Below are 22,621 nucleotides of genomic sequence, written 5' to 3' on the forward strand. Positions count from 1 at the left end.
CTAATCCTCATATGTTAAAACAACTGACCTGGCACCAGCCCACAGTTCATCTAGCAAGTTGTCCTGTCCTTCCATGCCCTTCCTCTCCACCTCTCTCCTAACCTCTCAGTTTCTCCAAACAGCACAAACTGAATGCTTCAGAAAAGAAGACAATGCTGGTAACACCCCACAAGCATGTGTACTGTTTTGGCCGGTGAGGATACTGACCTCCAGAAATGGTAGTTTAAAAACCAGTAATTATGATGACTCAGGATCAAAGCTACAGCAAGCCTTCTGACCATCAGGGTCTGAGGTCCTCACATGTCTAAAAGCAAGGACATTATTCCTTGACCCAGACTCTAGCTGGTACGCAGAGTCCACACCCTAAAATCTACTCCACCCTTACACTGCCTATCTTCCCTTTTCCCACCCCCAAACACACACCAGGAAACAAATCTAGGCCTTTAATCACCCTCACAGATTACCTCCTAAATCTCATAAGAAGAACAAATCAAACCTAAGCATATAAGAAGCATCATGAAAAGCCACATTCAGAGTGGAGTGGGGAGCTGGACTCATGCCAACTTGAGTAAGAAGGCTCTAGAAGAAACCATAGCTGCATATCATTAATGCAAAGCTTTTGGAGACTGGAAAAGGAAGAGAATTTTAAAAGCACAAACTTATCATGAATGATGGCTCTGTCCATCTTGCAGCTAAAATCCCAGAGCACATTTCCACCACCTCTACACCTGTAAGGGAAGGCCTCCACCCATGAAGAGGAAAATATTGTGCAATATGAGCTCTGGCTTGAGGCTCTGAGGTGCCCAGGAAAATACACAATAAAGTGACATGTGCTTCAGGAAATGGTATACAGATTCATAAGGAAGAGGGATATGACTGGTCAAATGGACTGCCCATGGTGATAAATTATATGGTCCATGGGGGCTCCAGGTTAACTATGGGACATCTCCACATTAAAAACAAAACAAAACAAAACAAAACAAAACAAAACCAACCAGTCAATTCTTATTCAAATGGCCCATTCTTTCCTTGGAGTGCTGTAATGGGCAGCTTGCAAAGCATGCCATTGAACGGCCTTGTTCTTTAGGGACGAAGGCCCACTTGAGGCAAGGCTCCCTGACCCCTTCAGCCCGAGCCCATCTGCTTTCATCTGTTTCCTACACTGGCTTCACATAAAGGCATGCTTTCAAAAAGACTTCATTTAAAAATAACATACTCTGCTTTAGGGAAAGTTAGCCCTCTGTGATCTGTGCTCACCCTAAATGGTTAAGGCAGTTTTCAGGAAACAGAAACTTCACAGCAGAATCTTAAAATGCTATTTGGGAGCTTCCCTCTCTACACAGAAGTCAGTGACAGGGTGTCAAATACCAGTCAGAGGAACGTTCCAGAAGGTTTTTATAATCATGTTTCCTTGTGTACCCAAGGTAGGCATATGACATAAGACCAAGGCTTTTGTAAAGACCCATGGCACCTATGAATAGGAAGCCAGATCGCCCCCATCTCTTGCTCAAACAAGGGGATACAGGCTGTCTCTGGACACGTGACGTCACTGGGTCATCAAATTTTGGCAGCTACAAAGGAGTGTAGCCTCTTGTGCTACTTCCATGGGCAAGCTCTCTCTTGGCCAGACTCGGGGCTCCCTGCATAATCCATCTCTCCCACCATTTGCCATTGACACCATTCACCTGCACAGGTAGAGGGACTTGGACCTCACAAGAGCAAGGGTTGCAGGCAGAAGGACACTTTCCTCCAAAGCAGAGTGCTGGCATCAGTCCCCACCTGTGATACAAGTCAGGAGCACCCTGGTGCACAGTAGAAGCACTGAGGGTCTGGTGTCATCTGAAGCTCACTTGACTGGTGACTTAACCCCCTCTGACTCTGTCACAGCTCAGCTGCCCAGTAAATGTTCCTTTTGTCCTGGCAAGCTGGATACTACTGTGACTGTTAGATTACACATCACAATGGGTTTCAAATGCATTCGATCCCATGTGTTGCTTTAAGTTAATGTTGCATTTATTCATAGGGGAAGAAATTCTCTCCTTAAATGGCCAACTGGGTAAGAAAAAAAAAATCCCACTTTAGTTCATAACCAAGTCCATTCTTGCTGCATCTTATTAACAACGTTTCACTCATACAAGCAGTTTCTACCCATCAGGGTCCATGTGAATTTGGAGGTTCACATGCCTCCTTGTGCAGGTTCACCCTGATAACACACAGTTCTGGAAAGGGTCTGTAACTTCCAGTAATTACTTGTGCCATTTTTCTCTGACCAGCATCAGGTGTCTTGTCAGGCCATCCCATAATGCCAGAGCATGAATTCCTTCTCACCTCTGACCTGAAGAGGATATGGGTAAGACACCCCTTTATTAAACGCTATTCTGCATGACTCTTCTACACAATTCAATGGTAGTCACGAAACTAGCAACTATTACCCCTTTCGTTCTTAAAAATGCGGCAGCCGATGACCCTATGGACTATTCACTTTTCTAGATGCTGTGACAAAATTGCTAACTGAATCCTAAAGAAGGAAGGATGTAATTTGGCTCATGATTTAAGAAAGGATGCAGTCAATTATGGCAGGGACAGTGATGGCAAGGGTGTGAGGCAACTGGTCACATTCCACCCACAATTAGGAAGTAGAGAGAAGGTAGGAAGTAAAGGCTGCACTATCAAATCTCAGACCTGTTCCCAATGACCCGCTTCTTCCAGCAAGGCTTCCCCAGCTAAAGGTTCCACAACCTTCCCAGACAGCGCCACCAGCTGGGAACCAAGTGTACGACAATAAGCCTGTGGGGGACACTTCACGTTCTAACCACGATATTCTAGAAGACGTGGAGTAGGGATTTTAGCAGGGACCTTCATGGTAAGAAGATAGGCTCTGCCCCTATAGGTTCAGATACTATAGGTTCTGGGTGGGGCTTGGAGACCCTTATGTTGTGAGCTTTACTGATGGTTCAGGTTGATCTTCCCTGGGTAGGTACTACTCTGAGGCCAGAAGTAGCTCACCCTGCAATTTTAAGAGATCTTGACTCTATGCTGAGTGGCACAGAGCTGCTACTCAATAGTGCCCTCAGGCTTCTCAGTGATGCTTCCCTGAAGAAACAGCCCAGAAACAACAGTCTGTCCCTCAGGACACTCCCTGATCAGAGGCACCTCCCTAACACATGGGGCAAGGCAGAACTTGTGTGCTTCAGGGAGAACATGAATTGAAATTACAGATAGAAAGCAGGCACACAGCTTGAACCTGTAATCCCACCACTTGGGAAACTGAGGCAGGGAGGCTACCACAAGTCCAGGGTCAGCTTGGGCTACACAGTTAAGTTTCAGACTATCCTGGGCTATACAATAAGATCTTGTCTCAAGGCAACAAAAAACTGTTTGCTGGTTGTTTGTTGTGTTGTGTTGTGTTTTACAAAAGGAAAAGAAAGAACGAAATTGCAGAGAAAAGTTCCAGCCTTCTAAGAATGAAAGGCAGTGGTCCTCATGGACAAGCTGCCTCATGCCAGCTCCTGGTAAGGTACCATGGCCTCATCCCTTCATCTTCCCAAAGCAGCAGCGAGCTTTGGTGAGTTCAAGAGAAAACACTGAAGCCTCTGACTGCTGCTCGGCCTGACACAAAGCTGGGGCTGGGAAGCAGAGGCGGGCTCTGCATAGTACAGGATTTTACCAATTATTCTTAAATTAGATTATGTACTAGGTGATAAAGGCCAAGACGAAGCTACAGAGAGAAACTCTCACAGGGCGGAGAGAACTGCTAACTGTACTATTTATAGAGGACTGTGATACAACAGAAAACCAAGGCTCAGGCAGCCAGTAGGTAGAATTCAGGAAGGGACACAGCCGTCATGATTCTTCACGACACAGCAGATAGGGCTGTCATACGGCCCTGGGTGACAGGGATGTGTCCTTTCCAGTAAATGGCCTACCTCACTGAGTACAATAAGCTCACTTGTGTCTCCTCGGGCTTTCTGTGGGTAGCAGCAGCAGATATTTCTTCTAAGGGGTCAAAAAAGCAGGACCACCTCTCCCCAACAGAACAAGGTGGGCACTGCTCAGAGGAAGTGCCCAGCAGCCTTAAATCAGACCCCATCCCCGTTGACAAAGCAGGCCAACACACAGTCAGGTGCCTCTTAACAAGTATGTAAAAGAATCTTGAAGAAACCTAAAAGCAGATGTTTTCCAAAAGCAGATGTTTTCCCTGCCAGACTCTGAACCACTATCACACAATCAGGTTCCCTCCCTGCTCATCTATGAGACTTGGGGTTCAATAAGATCCCCTCACATAGAAATGGCTCCAAGAAGCTGCCTGATATCAATCCTGCCATTTAATCTATTGAATAACTTCTACGCATCGGTAGATGTAGCAAGGAAGAAAGGGAGGTACCTCATCCTTGGCTCCCATAGCACTGAAGGCAGGATGATCCGTAGACAAGATAAACCAGGAGATGCTGCCCCAAACTGTGGAAGAAAAATGAAACTCCCGGGGAAGCTGAACAGGGGCTGTGAGGCAGAGGAGCCCCTACACACAGAGAGAGATGGTTGTGTAAGAGGGGCCCTGCACACAGAGAGAGATGGTTGTGTAAGAGGGGCCCCTGCACACAGAGAGAGATGGTTGTGTAAGAGGGGCCCTGCACACACAGAGAGAGATGGTTGTGTAAGAGGGGCCCCTGCACACACAGAAAGAGATGGTTGTGTAAGAGGGGCCCTGCACACACAGAGAGATGGTGGTGGGAACTGCAATGGGATTGTAGTTATGGAGAAATGGGACAGTACTCAAAGCAGAACCAAAGGTTTGTGTGTAGTGTGGATTACTGTTCCACTCATACCCAGGAGCCAAAACCATCATTGGAAAGATGGTGAGACTCTGTTCTTAGTAGAGCTGGACAGAGAAACCATTATTCTCCTCGTTTAAGGGAACTACTACAAAGACTTGATCCTTCTCATTCATCATAGACCCACCCTTTAAAAACTGCCAGTTGTAAAGGTCAGCCCTAATTGATCAGGAGGCAGGAAATTCATGCCACCTTCACCCTGCTTTCCTCCCTAAGCCACCAGAATCCGTAATGGCAAGTTCAGGCAACCTCTGTCTGTTCCCTTCACAGACATTGCTGCTAACCTGTTTCCCAGGTGTGCTCCAGCTAGGCTAACTGACTCCCCACCACCCCTTCCTAACACCTGCAGCCTTGCCTGCAGCCAGGCCACAGGGCGATGAGTGAGGGACAAAGGGACTCTTCTAGAACATGGAGAATTGGACTTTGGAAGGGACTTTCCACCATCTTCTGATTTTAAAAGCAGATGTGAATTTGGGTAGAAATAGTCATCTTTCCCACATTCTTTCTCCCTTCGTATTCAGATCCTATTAATCATAGGAAACTGAAATGTTACTCAAGCCAACAGATTCTCAAGGTCTTGCCAAGAAGGCAATTTAACCATAAGGCTCTCCGCCCTCGCATGATGGAAATTCACATGAGTGAATGAGTAGTTACATGGTGCTATTGGGGATGCAGAAATGAAGATCCCAAGCTGTATTACTTGAGTCTTCCTGACTGAGCACCAAGACCTTGCTAGCCTATGGTCCAGTACCCTGATCAAGCTCTTACAGCTTGATCCCCCTCATCGATGAGCTTTAGAGCAACCCCACAGAGACTAAAAATCTTATGCTCACCCATCTCAGGAACCCAAGAAATGAGGAAATGGCAGGGCCTTCCATAAGGTGAAATCCAATTGATGGCTAAGTCCCCTGTTGGCATGAGAGATGTCTCAACTAGAAAAGCACACTCAAGAATGCTGGTCTCTTCCTACCTACACATGTGGACTCCATGGTTCACAGCCCTACACACTTCCCAGCTCCCGTTTTCTCCCGTGTTCTTCTCAGCTGCCTTTCTGGTGCTTCCTCAGCCAACCTGTGCAAGAAAATAACCTAAGCCAACAAGATGGCACCCCAAGCAGGTATGCTTGCCGCCAAGCCTGACAATCTGAGTTCGATCCCCAGAATGAAAATCAACTCTCATCAGTTATCCCTGACCTATTCACATGCCAACGAGATGGCACCCAGAGTAGGTATGCTTGCCACGAAGCCTGACAATCTGAGTTTGATCCCCAGAATGAGAATCAACTCTTATAAGTTATCCCTGACCTATTCACATGCACCAGCACAAGAATGCCCCTCCATACATAGACAGACAAATAAATTTTTAAAAAATTCTGTAACCCTACCTTAAACACTACACCAAGCTGCCCCCGTTTTCTAGACATCTAGAGCAGATGTCACATTGACTTCTGGCATGAAGTATTCAAACCACAAATTCCACATATGTGACCTTATTCTCAACTCTTGCCCCATCTCTCACCCATGCACCTAAACAACTTACCTCAGAACCCCTGCTTACAGCCTCCATCACAAAGGACATTCTTAAGAGATGAGAAATATGTAAGCCAGCTCATCATCCTTACTTAAAGTAACTTTACTCAACATGTAAACTTTGAACCTGATTGCAAATCATATCCTGAAACATTTTTGTGACTTCAAAATCAGATGCCTAACTGCTGTAAAGCCACCTAAGGGTTATTCTTTCTAGAGAAAAACACACTCACTCCTGGGTGGCTGCTCTAATTTTCTTAATTAAACCCAACTTTGCTTCATACTGACTGTGGTGGTTTGTATGAGACATGCCCGCCCTCCCCGCCATAGGCTCATGTATTTGAAGACCTGGTCCAGCAGATGTGCTGTTTTGAGGACACTATGGAACCTTTAAGAGGTGGAGCCTTACTGAAGAAAGCTCATTGCTGGGGGAGGGCTTTGAGAGTTCATAGCCCATCCCACTTCCGTTCACTCTCTCTGCTTCCTGTCTGTGGTTAAAGATGTGATTTCTCAGTTTCCTACTCTGGCTGCCTAGGCCTTCTCCACCATTAAAGACTCTAGCCCTCTGGAACCATAAACCAAAACAAATTATTTCTTATGTAAGTCACTTTTGGTCACCTAGTGTTTTATCACAGAGACAAAAAGCAATTAACACACTGACTCATTGCAAAATTATTTTCTGTGATATCAGTCAAGATCCTGGCCCTATCGAAGCAGAGATCTCTAAGGTGAACTCCTCAGGCTGCACAGCCAGTATCTCAGGCTGTGTTTCCCCTTCCACTGACACACCCAGAATGTCTTGGGCACATTTCATTGCAGCCTGGACCCTCAAACGCCCATCTGGAGCCATCACAGTCTTGCTTGCTCTCGAGCGGCATCCTCTATGGAAAGCCTAATTAGCTCCTCCAGAGATGACCCATTTCTGAGATATAGTACCACAGGCACACACTTCAGCTACCCAGGGTGATTGCTCTCACAACCACCATGGCTGTCCTGGCGACAATGTATCACTCCTCTCAATGTCACTGAGCTCCCTGGAGCTGCCGATGGCCAGCTCTGCTTCCAGGGATGGCATTTGCTGTCCAGGCAGATTCATCCATCAACAGAGTCATGCTCTGACTCTGGGCAGCTTCTTGGCTACATTTTCATATGTTCCCAAACTAAATATCTGCCGTTATTACAGAACAAGCGGTAAAAGGACACTCTGGGGGCTTCCAGTGAGGATTAAGTATGAAGGCTTCTTTCTAATAACATTTTTGTCTTGGGTTGACTATGCTGATGAGGGAAGACATTCGGGTGCCTGATATCTTTTATACAGTCAGGCAGTAGCAGATACTGGAAAGAAAAGAGATATATGGAGACAGATAGACAGATACGATATATAATGCACATACATATACATGCATACATTTCTACACAAACATATACCTACTTTGCATCTATAGCTATTCATGTGCCATGCTTATGAATTAAGATTAAAATGAGGACTCAGAAACATAATTTGCAACATTAAAACATTCTTTTAAAATTTGTTTTTTGCTTGTGTCTCTGAATTGAATATTTTATTAACCCAGTAGTCTTATTATTCAGGACCATCAGAACATTTGACCTAAATCCATATGATTTCTACCAGGAAGGCAGTAGGGATGAGCTCTTTTCACATAATTTATATTAACAAACTTCATAAACATTATGAACTGTAACCGTCTCACCTCCTGTTTTTACAATGTAGTGACTCCGAGTTTAAGCCTCATAAAAATGATTTATAGCCATACGGTTATCATTCCTACATTTAAACCACACCCAGCACATTCTGAGAATGTTTCCCATTTGCCCTGTTGCTCAGCCCTGGTAGAATCTGAGTCTGCACTGGCCTGGCTCTGTACACTAAGCTGTGGTGCCCTGTGCTCACCATAGGTTCCAGAGACGCCACTTGGGGTGACCACTGCTTTGTTGGTTTCTCAGAGACTCCCAACCTGAAAGCCTAAAGGCTAGACCTTCCAATCAGCCACTTAGCTAGCACCTCATATTTGAAGAGAAAATGGGCTCCAAATAACATTTCATTATTAATAAGACAGAGGAAGGGAGAGGAGGGGAGAGGAGGGCAGGGGACGGGGGAGGATCTGAGAGGCTCAGTCTTTACCTGCTTTTGAAAGAGTTTCATTTCTTTCCCAGACAGAGTCATCGTTGGGGGATGAGAAAAGTCGACTGTTCATCTGGAAAACAACAGAAACTTTTCCAGTTCTCTGTTTTTTTTTTCTGATCAATAGCACACATCCGAGTGCTGGGAAGTCGGCTCAGTGGGAAAAGCAGCTGCTGTGTAAGCCTGACAACCTGAGTCAGATCCCCACAATACATGTTCAGCTGAGCACGGGGTGAGAACATCTACCATCCCCAGGACTTCTCTGGAAAGATGGAGGACAGAAAAATTCCAAGAACCCCAGGCCAGCAAGCTTAGCACACACAGCAGTGCACAACAAAGGGACCCTGTCCCAAGCAAGGTAGGAAGTGAGGACTGACCCCAAGGTTGTCCTCTGACCTCCATATGCACTGTGGCATATGCGTGCCTGTACACACACACACACACACACACACACACACACACACACACACACACACACACACACGTATACATCACACACGGGGCAGGGTGAGAGAGAGAGTATACATTATTTTTAAAACTAGAAACATCCCTGGGATCTGTCTGTTCTCCCAAGAAAGAACCAGAGAGTGTTATGAGCATATCTCCATCGAATTAGCACTGCTGATTAAGTAAAGCAATGGTTTCTGATTACTTCAAAAATGTCCAAGAGGGAAGGAGGAGAGAGACAGAAGGCCAGAAGAAGAAGAGAGAGGGAAGGAGGGAAAGAGGAAGGGAAGAAGGGGGAAGGTGTTGAAATCAGCTAACATTGATTCCAGGTGGATTTTGTTAGTAGATCAAAAAACCACCTCCCAGTGTTGGGTGGATGCTAAACCTGAACATTCAATAAATATTGGTAAATCGACTAACTGAGCAATTAAATTTCAAGAATTAGCTTGTAAAGTCCAATGAAAATAAGATTAATGTCCATGAAAGAGTTCTATTGTCTGTAAGCACATTATCACACTGATTTTCCCCTTCAGAGGCAAATGGTTGAAATTCTTCTAGTCTTTGTAAAAGCAGTCACCATGAGTGACACTGTTGGACCTGGCTATGATGAGAGTGAGGCTACAAAAGGTTTGTCCAACTTTGTTTGACACGGCAAAAGGGTGTTCATGATCGGGAACCATGCACCAAATTGCTCAAAAAAAAAAAATCACACACACTAAAATCTCATAATGGGGCTGGGACATGGCTCATGCATGAACTGAGACATGCATCATTACCATTAGTGCCATGATCATCATTGAGGCCACTGTCATCATTTCCATCATGGCTGTCACCATGATCACTGAATGTTAGTATTTGACCAGCAGACTCCGGCAATGCTCACATATCCACTATACTCCTCTCTGTTCTAGTCTCACACTTAGTGTGGACATGTCACAAGAAATACAGGATAACATGTGAAATACTTTCAGGAAGGGGAAAAAGTTGCCCTGAGTGTGGTGTTGGAAAACAATTTAAATGCCAAGTTCAACAGCAGTTGCGACCCAAACAGCCAGGAGGTAGAGGGATGAAGCAGGGACCTGCCCAGTGTGAGCTTAGAGCTGGGCTGTGGTCTTGTGCAGCTGTTTTAAGGAGACTGCTGTATACACTTTTGAGGGTACCTATCAAGTCACTGCAGCTGGGCTGTGACATCACAGGTGTCACCTTCACTTATTTACTCTGATTTATATTCCATCAAGACCTCAGGGGCACTGTGAACTAACCAACACTTAAGTGTGACAGTTTGGATTGAGGATGGCTTCTGTCTGTTGGACCCCAGATATCGCAGCAGATGAGTCACTAAGAGACTAGGCCCCTCTGCAAACGCCCTGCTTCTCCAAAGCAGCTCTGGCCACTAAGGATCTAAGGATTCCCAGTGACAGGTGACTCTGGAACTCCTTTGTCAGCCTGACCCACTCACAATGTCTGGAAAGTTCTAGCTTTGGCTCTACTCTCGGTAGGTCTTTCACAGCCATCCCTTTATACAGAACAGCCCCTTCACTGTGATGAAGGCAAAGTGTCAAGAGGACCCTGTGTGTCTGCCCCTGATAGTCTCAGTCCATCCCCAGGTCACACTCTGTGAGCTTCTCCATCCCCCTGACTGCACACGCTTATATCCACCACAGGGTCTTTTCCCGTACTTGGGAATTTGTTTAATGTGTTTTCCAGGCCTTCCTATGGAACTTATCTCATATGACCTGCCCTTATCAGTCTCTCCTGACATTACCTTCAAAACCAGGTCAGGATCATGCTCTGTATGCCCTCACCTACCATTCTTTACCTTCAGAACACATGCCTTCCTTTCTAAATACAATGGAAAGCATGGGGCTACACCTGTCTGTTTCTCAACTGTAATGCCTGTGAGAATAAAATACATCGTACCCTGCTTGCCAACAAATTCCTAGCTCCAAATATATGGCTGGACACATTAGATCCCTCAATTAGAACTGGCTGGGGGGAGGTAAAGGAATGAATGAGTGTATGAATAAACCAAAACAGAGCCTCCCTTCCTAGGAACATGGTGCACAGTACTCCAGGATCCATTGGCTTGACTCCATAGGGACCTCCCCCATCAGGATGTCCAGCCACACCTTCCTCAACATCCCCATCTGCCCCAGACTCTTAAATGAACAATGCCCCCCCACCTCCCAGATGTTCTCCTCCCTGACTTTCTACTCTCCACAAACTCACCTGAGGGTGCCATCCACTCCCGTGATCCCCACTCACTCTTCAGTTTGTCAGTATTCATTGAAACTGTGGCCCACATCCCAGAGTTCCTCTTGTTCTGCTCTGCAGTGGCCCATGCTGCCAACTCTCCTGGATGGCTCCTACCAGCTGCTCCTATTGGCTACCCTTCCTAAGCATCTCACCATCCCATATCCATGTCTCCCATAGCCTTGATGAAAACCTATGCAACATCCTACTCCCTCTCTCCTCCATCACCTGTGACATTTCCATAAAGAAATCCTAGCTCTTTGTCTCCCCAGCTTCCAGGGTTTTTTTTTTTCCCAATAGATTAAAAACCTAGTAAAGGCCATTCATTTTCATGAGCTTTTTCTGAATAGAGTAGTTCATAATATCAAAATGTCAGAAGTATCTGAATTAGCCAACATCAGAGAACAGCTTTGTAGGTCACAGCACATGTGTACAATGAAACCCAGACATCTGCCACCATTATGACATTGCCTGTGATCCTGGCTACATCTACCTCATCTGTCTATTACAGTTTGTCACGAGTGATCTCAAATGCTAAGATAATCTGAATGCATCTTATTAAAGGACAGTTTTTTGTTTTGTTTTGTTTTGTTTACCAAACTTACTTTTTTTCTTTTTAACAAACTTAGTCCTGCATAGAGATAAGATCTGAACTTCATGGTAGTCATCACCTGTGAGCTGCCCCTGATGGCTGCTTTTGTTACAGACAACACTCCTCAGCTCTGTTTTAACTCTGTAAGATACACAGTGTATGGATCGGTGTGTGCTCCATTTCCTCCCCATGAAAAGTAACCCCTAATAGGTCAGTTCTTTGTTCAAAACCACACTGCAAAATCCACAACAGCCCCAGGTCCATAGTTTATCCCCCAAATGCAAACAGAACAATGGACGGATGGATGGATGAACAGATGAGTGCTGAGAGCAGAAACGCTCGTGATCCACCATAAACACAACAGGAAGCACTGAAGGGGTTCACTATGGCGGCTACACAAGTAAAAGCCCTCACTCATGAAAATATCATTCCAAACAGTGAAAAAATATACAAAATTAACATAATTCCTTTGGTTCCTCAGATTCTCAGTAATGTCCTGTGCTTCCTACTGGAGATGGCACCCAAATAGGTCTTCAGAGAGTCAGGGAGTGTGGACCTCCTAAGCACCAAGCCAGAAGCAGCCCCAGCCTAGTTCACACCCTCTCCCTGCACCTCTGCACTCAAGGACTCCAGCTCCCCTTTCTGTGACTAGAGTGCAGTGTCCACAAGCGTGTGACATGTGTGCACGTGCACTTGCCTAACAGCCTTGGAGACGATTCCTGAGCCTGGAAAACATCAAGTCAGCAAACCAGACACTGAACCTCATACCCCAGGAGAGAAGAGAGTAGGGAAAAACAGTGGGGAATTTCCAGTCTAGATGCAAGCCGGCTGGCTATGCCCAGTTCCTTAACGCCGCCTCTCCAGACGCATGTGCCTTAGGTACTTTTCTTATTGCTGTGACAAAATGCCCAGCAGTCAACTAAAGGGAAGGGAGGACTTATTTGGGCTCAGAGTTCAAGGGGATACAGTCCGTCATCCTGAGAAGGACAGGGCAGCAGGTGCATAAGGCAGCTGATCACATTACATCTGCAGTCAGGAAGCAGACAGGGATGATACTGGTCCTCTGCTCACTTTCCTTCACCAGGATCCCCAGCCCAAGAGATGGTGCCATCCACATCCAGGGTGGGTCTCCTCTACTCTCTTAAGCTCTTCTGGAAACACCCATTTATAGACACATCTATGGGCTGGCTACAGTGATTCTAAATCCAGTCAAGTTGCCGATGGTGATTAGTCATCAGAGCAAAGGAAAGAATATCGCAAGTCTAGTTGTAGCCCAAGGAACCCAAGACCAAGAGGTTTAGGGGTGGGTCTTATCTTTAGGATAATGACAGAAGTTGTTGGGAGTCCAAAGAAATGACCATCTCTTTCCAACAGAAAAAAAATATCTTTTCCTGGGAATACATAAAGTTCCACTAGGGGGCAGGAAGTACGTGGGGTGGTGTGGTTGGGTCGCCTTGGACCACAGTTTAGTGAGGGCTCTATTAGAACAGCACACACTCTCCTCCGCCAGTCAGATGCATGATTGATCTTTGCCAGTGGTACATATTTGTTTTCAATCTTCTGAACTCTTTTCGGCAACAGTAATTAATGTCAGACAGTGTATTTTCTGGTTAATGCAACCCCGCACCTATAATAGCTCAAATCTGCGCTTTCTCTCTCTACCATGCCTCCCTCTCCATGCTCCGTCTCTTCATGTTTACTTCTGGTTTAACTTTTTCTAATCTAAAATAAATCAGCATGAAAAGCATTAGATTTCTTCATTTAGATTCTCAATTGACTTTTATTACCGAAGATAATTCCCCTTATCTGATTGCAAATGGAGGATTGTTCCCTTGTTAGGATCTGAAGGAAGATGGCATGGTTCAGTCTCTCCTTGCTTTTCCTGCATTCTCCTTTGTGAAAGTGGAAGCCGGTGGGGTTCTGGTTTGAGAATGCATCAAATCAGGGTGTAATCTCTATCACCCCTTCTCTTGGAGGCGCATGAAGGGCATCTGTCTTTTCTCTCGCTGCTTCATGAGAAGTAGTCTGCAGAGAATACCCTGTTCTTCATCTTCCCACCAGGGCAGTGTCAGCTGCCTTCTGCGGGTAGAAGTGACAGGAGCCAAGAACAGAGCTGTTGATGGGAAATTCCTAGATGAGCACCAGGCATGGTGGGTAGAATCATTCCAAAGTGCAGGGATGCTGATGACCCTGCTACAAGGTCAAATTTAACTAAACTGTTCTGTATTTCAGAAGATGTCATCCCCTGATTCCTTAAGTATTCCTTCCAGCATGTTCTATCACGTTTGCTATTATCCTTCTCCTTTTCTCTTACTTCCCATGAGATGATGACTCTAAGGAGCTGAATCTGTTTCTTGTACCAAGAGGAAACTTTTCTCCCAGTGATCATTTAGTGCCACTCCTGCTTTCCCCAGAGACTGGCCCTCCCTCCCCCCCCCCCCCCCCCCCCCCCCCCCGCCCCGCAGTGTGAACTACTTGAGAATCAAAAACAGCAAAGTCACTCTGACTTTGAAACACCCCAGAAAGTTCTGAGATTTCAATAGTCCTCTCCAATCTATGACTGGTAATAACTCAGCCATTTATGTTTTCCTTTATTCAAGGCAACAAAGACAAAATCAAAAACACTGAGCAAGATCAGGGCAATTCCAGACCCTTCACTGACCTTGCATGGAACTCCTCCTCTGGCCTAAGAGGAAGAGATTGACATTTTAAGCTAGTAGCTGCTGGAGTGGTATTTGTTTGTTTGTTTTTGTTTTATATATGTAAAAACTAAATTTATAGAAAGCAATCTAAAGAGAGCCTTTTTATACCTGACTTTCACACTTTTTAAGAATTAAGGGGAGAGACACTTATACCTTCTACTTGTTGGAGGAGAGCACAATTTGGTCCTTAATGACTTTATCACAAGAAAATGATCACAGCTGTGCTCTTGAGGGTTTACCATGAACTGAGCAGTGCTAAATGCTTCTGAGGTATTATGTGGTTTCCATGGCAACCCTAGAAGAAAGGGTCTACCATAACCCCATCTTCACAGCATGGAAGTGTCATTTTTAATATCGTTGTTTGTAAAACTGTCAGCAATAGTGTCGTCAAGAGTGAAGTATTCTTGAGTCCCTACTGTGCACCAAACTCCATCTTGAGCCCCTTCAGCATGTGACCATACATCAGCCCCATGGCAGCATTCCTTGAAGGCATCATGATAAAAACATCTTACATAAGAAGCAACTGTCAAAGGGTCTCCCACAATGTAATGGTTAGCTCTTTGAAGTAACTGATGATGGAGAGAACAACAGTCCATGGGCAATTTCAGCGTTAAACTTGGCCATGCTAAAAGACAAACTTGACTGTATCAGGGCCCCACACATCCAGCCTTCTGCTGTCTCAGGAGGGAATGATTGATTTGATTATGATGATGAGAAGTTGCCCTGGAAACTTGGAGTGACTGTTAATCTTGACTGTCAACTTGACTTGATGGAGAAACTCCTGGGAGATTGTAAAGCACACTTCTGGGTGTGTCTAGGAGAGCATTTCCAGAGATGATTAAATCATGAAGGCTCTGACCTACTGAACGGTTTAATCCATTGTTGGATTCAAGCTGTGACTAGACTGTCAGGTGGTGGGGAGCTGATTGGAGGAAGTAGGTCACAGGGGACTGTCCTTGAGGGCTGTATCCCACTCTTGCCTTCTGATCATAACCGTACTCTGCTTTCTGGGTGTCCTGATGTGAGTCTCTGCTCTGCCATGCCCTCTCCATGATCAGCTGAGACTTCTGAACCCTGAGCTAAACAAATCTTTTCTCTCTTGTACTGTTTTTGCCCGGCATTTGGTCATGGTGATGATAAAATGAACATACTTGGGGCTGAGGAGGTGAGTCATTGGGTAATAAGCATAAGGACCTGGTTTGGGGTCCCCAGGACTCACCTCAAAAGCTGTGTGCAACAGCATGCTGTTGCTGTTTTTGCTCTTTTGGGGGGCCCGCCACCCAGCTCCCAAATAAATCACACACAGAGGCTTATTCGTAATTATAAAGGTCCACCCTTAGCTTGGCTTATTTCTTATCTTAAATTATCCCGTCACCCTTACGCCTCTGGGCTTTTCCTGTTCTCTTACTTCTGGAAATCTTACTCTTAACTCCATGGCTTGCTGTGTAGCTGGGTGGCTGGCCCCTGGAGTCCTCCCCCTCCTTTGGCTCCTTTCTTCCTCCCAGATTTCTCCCTCCATATCTTCTCTCTGCCTGCCAGCCCCACCTCTCTCTCTCTCCTGATTTGCTATTGGCCTTTCAGTTCTTTAGTAGACCATCAGGTGTTTTAGACAGGCACAGTAACACAGCTTCACAGAGTTAAACAAATGCAACATAAACAAAAGTAACACACCTTAAAATAATATTTCCCGACAGCATGCCCTTGTAATCCCAGGGCTGAGGTAGTGGGTACAGGAGGATCTTGGAGCTGGTTATTCAGATAGTCTGGATGAACCAAGGGGTTCCAGGTTCAGTGAGAGACTGTATCTCAAAAAACAAGGTAGAGGGCTGGCAAGATGGCTCAGCAACGAGAGGTGCTTAAGTCTGCTGACCTGAGTTCAAGCTCCAGACCCCACGTGATAGGAGAAAAGAACTGACTCCTAAAAGCTGCCCTCTACCCTTTATATGTGTGCTGTAACACATGTAAGCAGGCATGCACACACACACACACACACACACACACACACACACACACACACACATGTAATAAAAAAATAAGGTTAAGAATGACTGGACATCAGAGTGCCAATCTCTGCCTATGCAGAAACACATGTCTCCTACATACATGTGCATATACAAACATGTACATATGCAAGCCACACACAAACACAAAAGTAACATTTGCGATGGCATAAAACACTGTAGACTACAGGGTTTCTGCTATTGGTCATTTCTAGAAAGCAAGCAAGTGGCTGCCAGGTACCTGGTGTGGGTGGATGCTGAGCTCTGAGAGCATAAGGCAGGAGGAACCTTCGGGTCAGTGGAAATGTCTCAGATCACGATTTGGTACTGGTTACACCACTGTCTGCATCTGCCCAAACAAAATGAACTATGCGCTTTTTAAAATCCATGAATATTGATATATGGAAATTTTATTTTTAATAATGGTGAGCTTAAAAAAAAAAGCATATCCTGAATACGCTCTGATTTAGCTTAGAGTTTGACTCAACCAGCATGTCTAACAGGAAATAAACCGGGTCAGTAGGTCACCCTTGGGTATCTTAACACCCACTGGAAAAACCTACAAGTGAGGACTAAGATGTGTGCCTAGAGTTCATGGACCTTAAGCACAAGTAAGTGCAAGGCCAGCTTTATGAGTGTGGGACCTGTGTTTACTCAAGTGTCTGTACACAGAAGTTCCACATTTGGCTTAATGCTGCCATCTCAAATGACTTCTTATGGTAGTAAAAGATACATAGTATAAAACTCACCATTGCAACGTGTGTGCACACATGGGTATATGTGTGTACTTTTTCATGTGTGTGCCAATGTACATGTGGGTGTACATGTGGGGGAGGTTATACATATGTGCAGATGCCTAAGGAAGCCAGAGGTCAAATTTAAGTGCCTACCAAATCATCTTTCATAATATGTTTTGAGGCAAGCTCTCTCGCTGAACCTGGAGCTCATCAGTTTGGTGAGCCTGGCTAGCCAGTGAGCTCCAGGGATATGCCTGTTTGTGTCCTCTCACCACAGCACTGGGGTTTAAGGTTTTATATGGGTACTGGAGATCTGAACTCAGGTCCCCGAGCTACAGTCAAGCAAGCACTCTACCAACTAAACCAGTTCCCAGCTCCCCTTGCAATCATTTTTGAAGGTCATCAAGCGCCTCTGTGATGTCATTCAGCCATCACCACCGTTGTGGTTGAATAGGAAATGTCCCCCACAGGCTCATGTATTTGAAGACCTGCGCCTTTAGGAGGCGGAGCCTGGCTGGAGGAAGTATGTCACCGATGCAGGAGCGGGGGTTATGGAGGGTTTCTGGCTTCAGACCACTTCCCCTCCCCCTCTGCTTCCTGTACCAATGACATGTCATCAGCCAGCTTCCTGCTCCTGCCACCATGCCATGGTTTCCCGTGCTCTCCTACCAGGGACTGTAAGCTGAAATAAACTTTCTTCTCTAAGCTCCCTTTGGTTGGTGTTTTGTCACAGAAACAGTGAAGTAACTAATGCAGCCACTGTCAGTTTCCAGAACGTTGTCTCCCCCAGAAGGAAGCTCTGTAGCCATTAGATAGTTCTGCACATGCTCCATCAGTCCCTCCTAGCCCCTGCTCTTCCTTATGTTCCTGTGAACTTGACTCTGCCAGCTGTCCTGTGAAGCTAGAGTCCACTAATACTGACTTCCTTGACTTAGCATAATATCCTCAAGGTGCATCCATTCTGTGGTTGCTGGCACCCTTTGACCCAGATACCTTTAATGTTTATTAAGTCCAAGTTTATTCCTTGTTTTTCTTTTGTAGGTCTCTGCTTCTAGTATTACCATATTGAAATTTTCAATAAATTTATTTTTAAATTTACAACTCAGAAGCAAAGTCTGCTGGGATGTGGAGCTGGCTTGTGGGTAAAGGGAATGGTGGCCTTGACATAAGGAACCCCTCGGGGTCAGAGTCCCAGAAGCCTGTGGTACTCTGGGGTTGGATAGACTCGCAGTGAATGCAAGATGAGCAGGTCATGTCTGGACTTCAATGTGTCCACATACCTGATAAGTTTTAAACCCCCCGGTTGCTGGGTTCTTCCACTGCCAATGTAATAAGCCAACAAGCCGAATTAATAAATCCAGGTTTAATGAGCAGAGCAAAGCAATCCTGGGTAATGCTTGGAAAGGCAGGCAGGGAAAGAGTCACATGGTAAATGTGGCTACCAGGCCTTAAGTAACCTGTCAGCGTGGTCTTGAGTAGCTCCAGGGAGGGCCTGGCTTTTGGCGGGCTCTCTCACAGATTGGGGGTCTGGAACGGGGAGGGCAGCTCTAGAGAGGGGCTGCTGTCTGGCGGGCTTTCTTGGGGGCAGGGTCTGGGGAGAGAGAGAGGTAGGGCTTCCATCCAATCATCCCAAACTCTTTGGGTATATGATATGGATGGCAGGGGCTGAGATGGAGCCTCCACCAGAACAATGCCCACCACACGGAGGACATACCTCCTGACTCACTGCAGACTTAGCAGGTATCAAATCGCCAAACAGCCCGATGGTGGCTTACTCACTGGCGTGGTATAGATAAGAAGTCTGCCCCCAAAAGTGTTGAGGTATTGAGGACTTGGTCCCAGCTGGCGGCGCTATTTTGGGAGAGTCTAGAAACTTTAGGAGGTTGGGCTTGGCTGGAGGAAGTGGGTCATTGGAGGTGTGTTCTTAGAGGCTATATCTTGTCCCAGACCCCATTCTGTTGCTCTTCCCGATTCCTGTCTACTATGAAGTGAGTGACCTCTGCTGCATGCTTCTCCCACTCTGATAGTTCCTAAGGCAGGCCCATCATCCATGGCGCCAAGGAGTTTAACATATACCAGCTATTCTCCTCACTGCTGTGGATAAATACCTCATAAGAAACAATTTAGAGGAGGAAGGTTTATTCTGATGCACAGCTCGGAGGGAGGGAGGCCGGCCACTGGGGCGGGAAGCCCCAGCAGCGGACATACCTTAGTGCACACCCTGACAGGGAGGCGGGGAACAAGGGAGGTCGGCACTCCCTGGCTTCCTCCCTTTTCCTTTTTGTTCAGTCCTGCCCACAGCCCATGGCACAGTGCTGCCCACACTCAGGTTGGGTTCTTCCCCTTTCGTTAAAGCTCTCTGAGGGCATTCCTGACCACAGTCCAGAAGTATGTCACCCACGTGACCCCAAATGTAGTCAAGTTGGCAATGAAAATTAACCTTCATACCTTGAAACTGCATGCTAGAATAAATCCTCCTCCTTTTAGAGGATTCTGACAAATATGTTTGTACAAGGTGTTGGGGGGTGGGGTGCCTGCAGATATCACAGTTGGCAGGGAAATGAACCCTGAAGAGATGAGAATGGAAACGCAGTATAGCTAAACTTGGTCAGTCAGACTCGATCAAAACTTCTAGACAGTCTGATCCGATGATTTAATTTTCTTAACATTTAAACACAGTCAAACTTTGGGGAAATTCTCCATGTGATAGTTCTCATGACAAAGCTTCAGGGATGGCCACATCAAAAATCTCTTGCAAAATACCAGCTATAGCAAAGTTCCTGAGACCTTTATTACAAGAATGAGCTCTATTGACTGGGAAACATTGCTCTAGACTAGGGCCTAGAGAGGAAGGATTTGTAGTAAGTTTAAAGATGGATTCCGTTGATGGAGGATGCCAAGTACATTGGGCCTCTTTCACAAGGATGAGTTCTGTTCACTGAGAGACAAAGGATTAGAGTCTAAACAATTCTCAGGATCTGGGGGAAATTCGGGTAGAGGCTGGCTCCTAAGAACAAAGGATCATAGGGTTGTTTGACCACTTACTCCAGCAACGCAGGTCCAGCTGTCATCCTCTTCCTGGAAGGAAGCAGGCCTGCATGCTTAACAATTCTGGTTTCTCCAAGGCCTACTCTAGGCCATGCTTCTACAACAGGCACAGAAAATCTGACCAACATGATTACATCGCTTCCCTGGGTGTGATCAACCACGCATAATGAGATGATGGTGGAGAAAGAAGGAAAGCTCAGAAAACCCAAACCACGTGTGCAGTCCTTGCCTTCTTCCCAGCAAGCTAGAAGCAGTGAGCATTGGTGGAAAGTGACCGTATTCAAGGATGGGAATGAGACAGCTGAGCTGGTTCGTGCAGCAAACACATTGTTCTTGTAAGAATGAAGCACACGTGCCCATAGATGAGCTGCGACCTAATTGTCATTGTGCCGATTCCACTCAAGAGTTAATGTTGTAACTCCATTTTTGCTAAAGACAGCATTCATTGGACATTGTAAAGATGAGCAGTAAACTCCACACTTATAATGTAAAATTGTAATTTATCTTTACAGAGATCATTCACTAAAAAATAAAATAAAATAAAACATCGTGGAAAATTGAAAGAAAGGGAAAAAATTTTTTTAAAGTTTGAAATCTACTAAAGACCTTTTTCTGACAGCTCTCCCTGTTTTCAAAGAGGACTACTCATGGTTTCATTTTGCAACATTCTCCACAGATTACACAGCCCAATACAAGTGGCCATTCTTCTGAGACTGCTCAGGAGAACCTTCCTACCTGTACTCCTGAATCCCTAGTGCAGTATGAAAGCCAACAACGTTTGTTCCATCCCAAGAAACACATCTCTCCCCTACACTCATGGAACCCTCTCTGCATACCCTTCAACCAAGATGCAATCCTTCTACATGCCTGACCTGGCCCATCACCAGTCAATAGGCTGCGCCACTCAGGGACTAGAGAACAACATAGCACAGAGGACAGAGCAGAGTACTGAGGAACCAGTGGGCAAAGCAGAGTGCAGAGAACCCAGTAGCACCTAGAACAATCAGTGGGAGATAAGCTAAAATCACAGTTTTCATGAAGTTCCTGTAAACACATGACTGAATTAGAGGCATCTGGGCCTCTGTGGGGGTTGAGTCCCTTATGTGGCCGGTCCCTTGCTCTAGGTGGGAGGTTGCTTTAACATGAAGCGACTTCTTGCCTTCCATACAAGGTGGTAAGCAGTTAGCTATCTGCTTTGAAAAACTATTCTCTCCATTTGCTGTCAGCTCTATTTGCTTCTCAGACACATTGTCATTTCCAAATTGTGGGGTTTGCTGAAGATACTCAATTTTAGTGTTGTCTTGTTGAGACAGAGAGAGGATGTGAATTACACTTGAGATTATTTCCCTATTTCAGAATCCTATTAACAGAAAAGATAATCGAACAGGTGACTTCCACTTTGTAGTTTCACTTAGGCCAACTGAGAGCTGGTACTCAGCTGCCCATCATCCTTCTGTTTCTCTGCTAATCACTCAAAAGCCTGAGTATACAAGGGGGGCAACTATAAGCATCGAGTCAGAGAAGATACCATCTGTGCAGTAACTGTCACTTTCCTGGCTGCCAGTTTGCACCGAGATATATTTAATGAGCTTTTGTTCATCATTTATTTATGGCACAATCCTAAAGTATCTACTCAAGGCTGATCTGATGTCAGAAGTAAGAGTGTGGTTCCATACAGCAATGTATAAAACCCTCTCCCATGCTGCTCTCAAATAGACTCCAACCTATGTGGCCTTTCCCAAAGCCTCCTTATATTTTCTTTTCTTCACCTATACAAATAATTGAAAATTCGCTGGAAAGCAGACAACTCAGCCAGCCACTGAGACTCCTACCCTTGCTGTGTATACCTTGCATAGTCTTCTTCCCTGGAGTATGAGCAGCAGCTGTGGACAGAGCCTGTTCCTATGGCTAAGCTATGTTACATTGGAAAAAGGTTTTGCTGACGATACTGAGGTTACAAATCTGTTGTCATTGAATCAATAGAATTAGAGGATATATTAGGAGGGCCTGACCTAACAGGTGGAATGTGTAAAGAAGTCAAGAGAGATCGAATGCAGAAAGATTTTTCCAGATGACCTTGAAAAGGCAAACACAGAACTAGAGATCTCTCTCTTGCTGATGACCCAGGTTCCGTTCCCAGCACCTGCATGGTGGCTCCCAGCAGCCTTTATCTCCCTCCGATGCCCTCTTCTGGACCCTGGGGGCTCCTACATGCACGTGGTACACATATCCTCACTCAGACTCACGTAAGTAACATAAATAATTTTTAAAGGACAAACTAATGTTCTCTCTGGCTAGAGTCACATGGCAGGGACCTGCAGATAGCCTCTGTTAGTTG

General features: G+C 45.6%; 1 protein-coding gene across 3 annotated transcripts in view; it reads right to left on the reverse strand.

Moving 5' to 3' along the window:
• C1H10orf90 (chromosome 1 C10orf90 homolog) overlaps positions 1 to 22,621 on the reverse strand; it is a 234,928-nt gene that overhangs the window by 201,922 nt on the left and 10,385 nt on the right. For all 3 annotated transcript variants that reach the window (XM_076554347.1, XM_076554328.1, XM_015995841.3), the window contains one exon: positions 8,505 to 8,577. In XM_076554347.1, coding sequence (XP_076410462.1) covers positions 8,505 to 8,546 — 42 coding nt within the window. In that variant the 5' untranslated portion in view covers positions 8,547 to 8,577. Of the gene's footprint in view, positions 1 to 8,504; positions 8,578 to 22,621 lie in introns of those variants that run through there.

The sequence above is a fragment of the Peromyscus maniculatus genome, chromosome 1, assembly GCF_049852395.1.
Source record: "Peromyscus maniculatus bairdii isolate BWxNUB_F1_BW_parent chromosome 1, HU_Pman_BW_mat_3.1, whole genome shotgun sequence".
In the NCBI taxonomy this organism is placed as follows: Eukaryota; Metazoa; Chordata; class Mammalia; order Rodentia; family Cricetidae; genus Peromyscus; species Peromyscus maniculatus.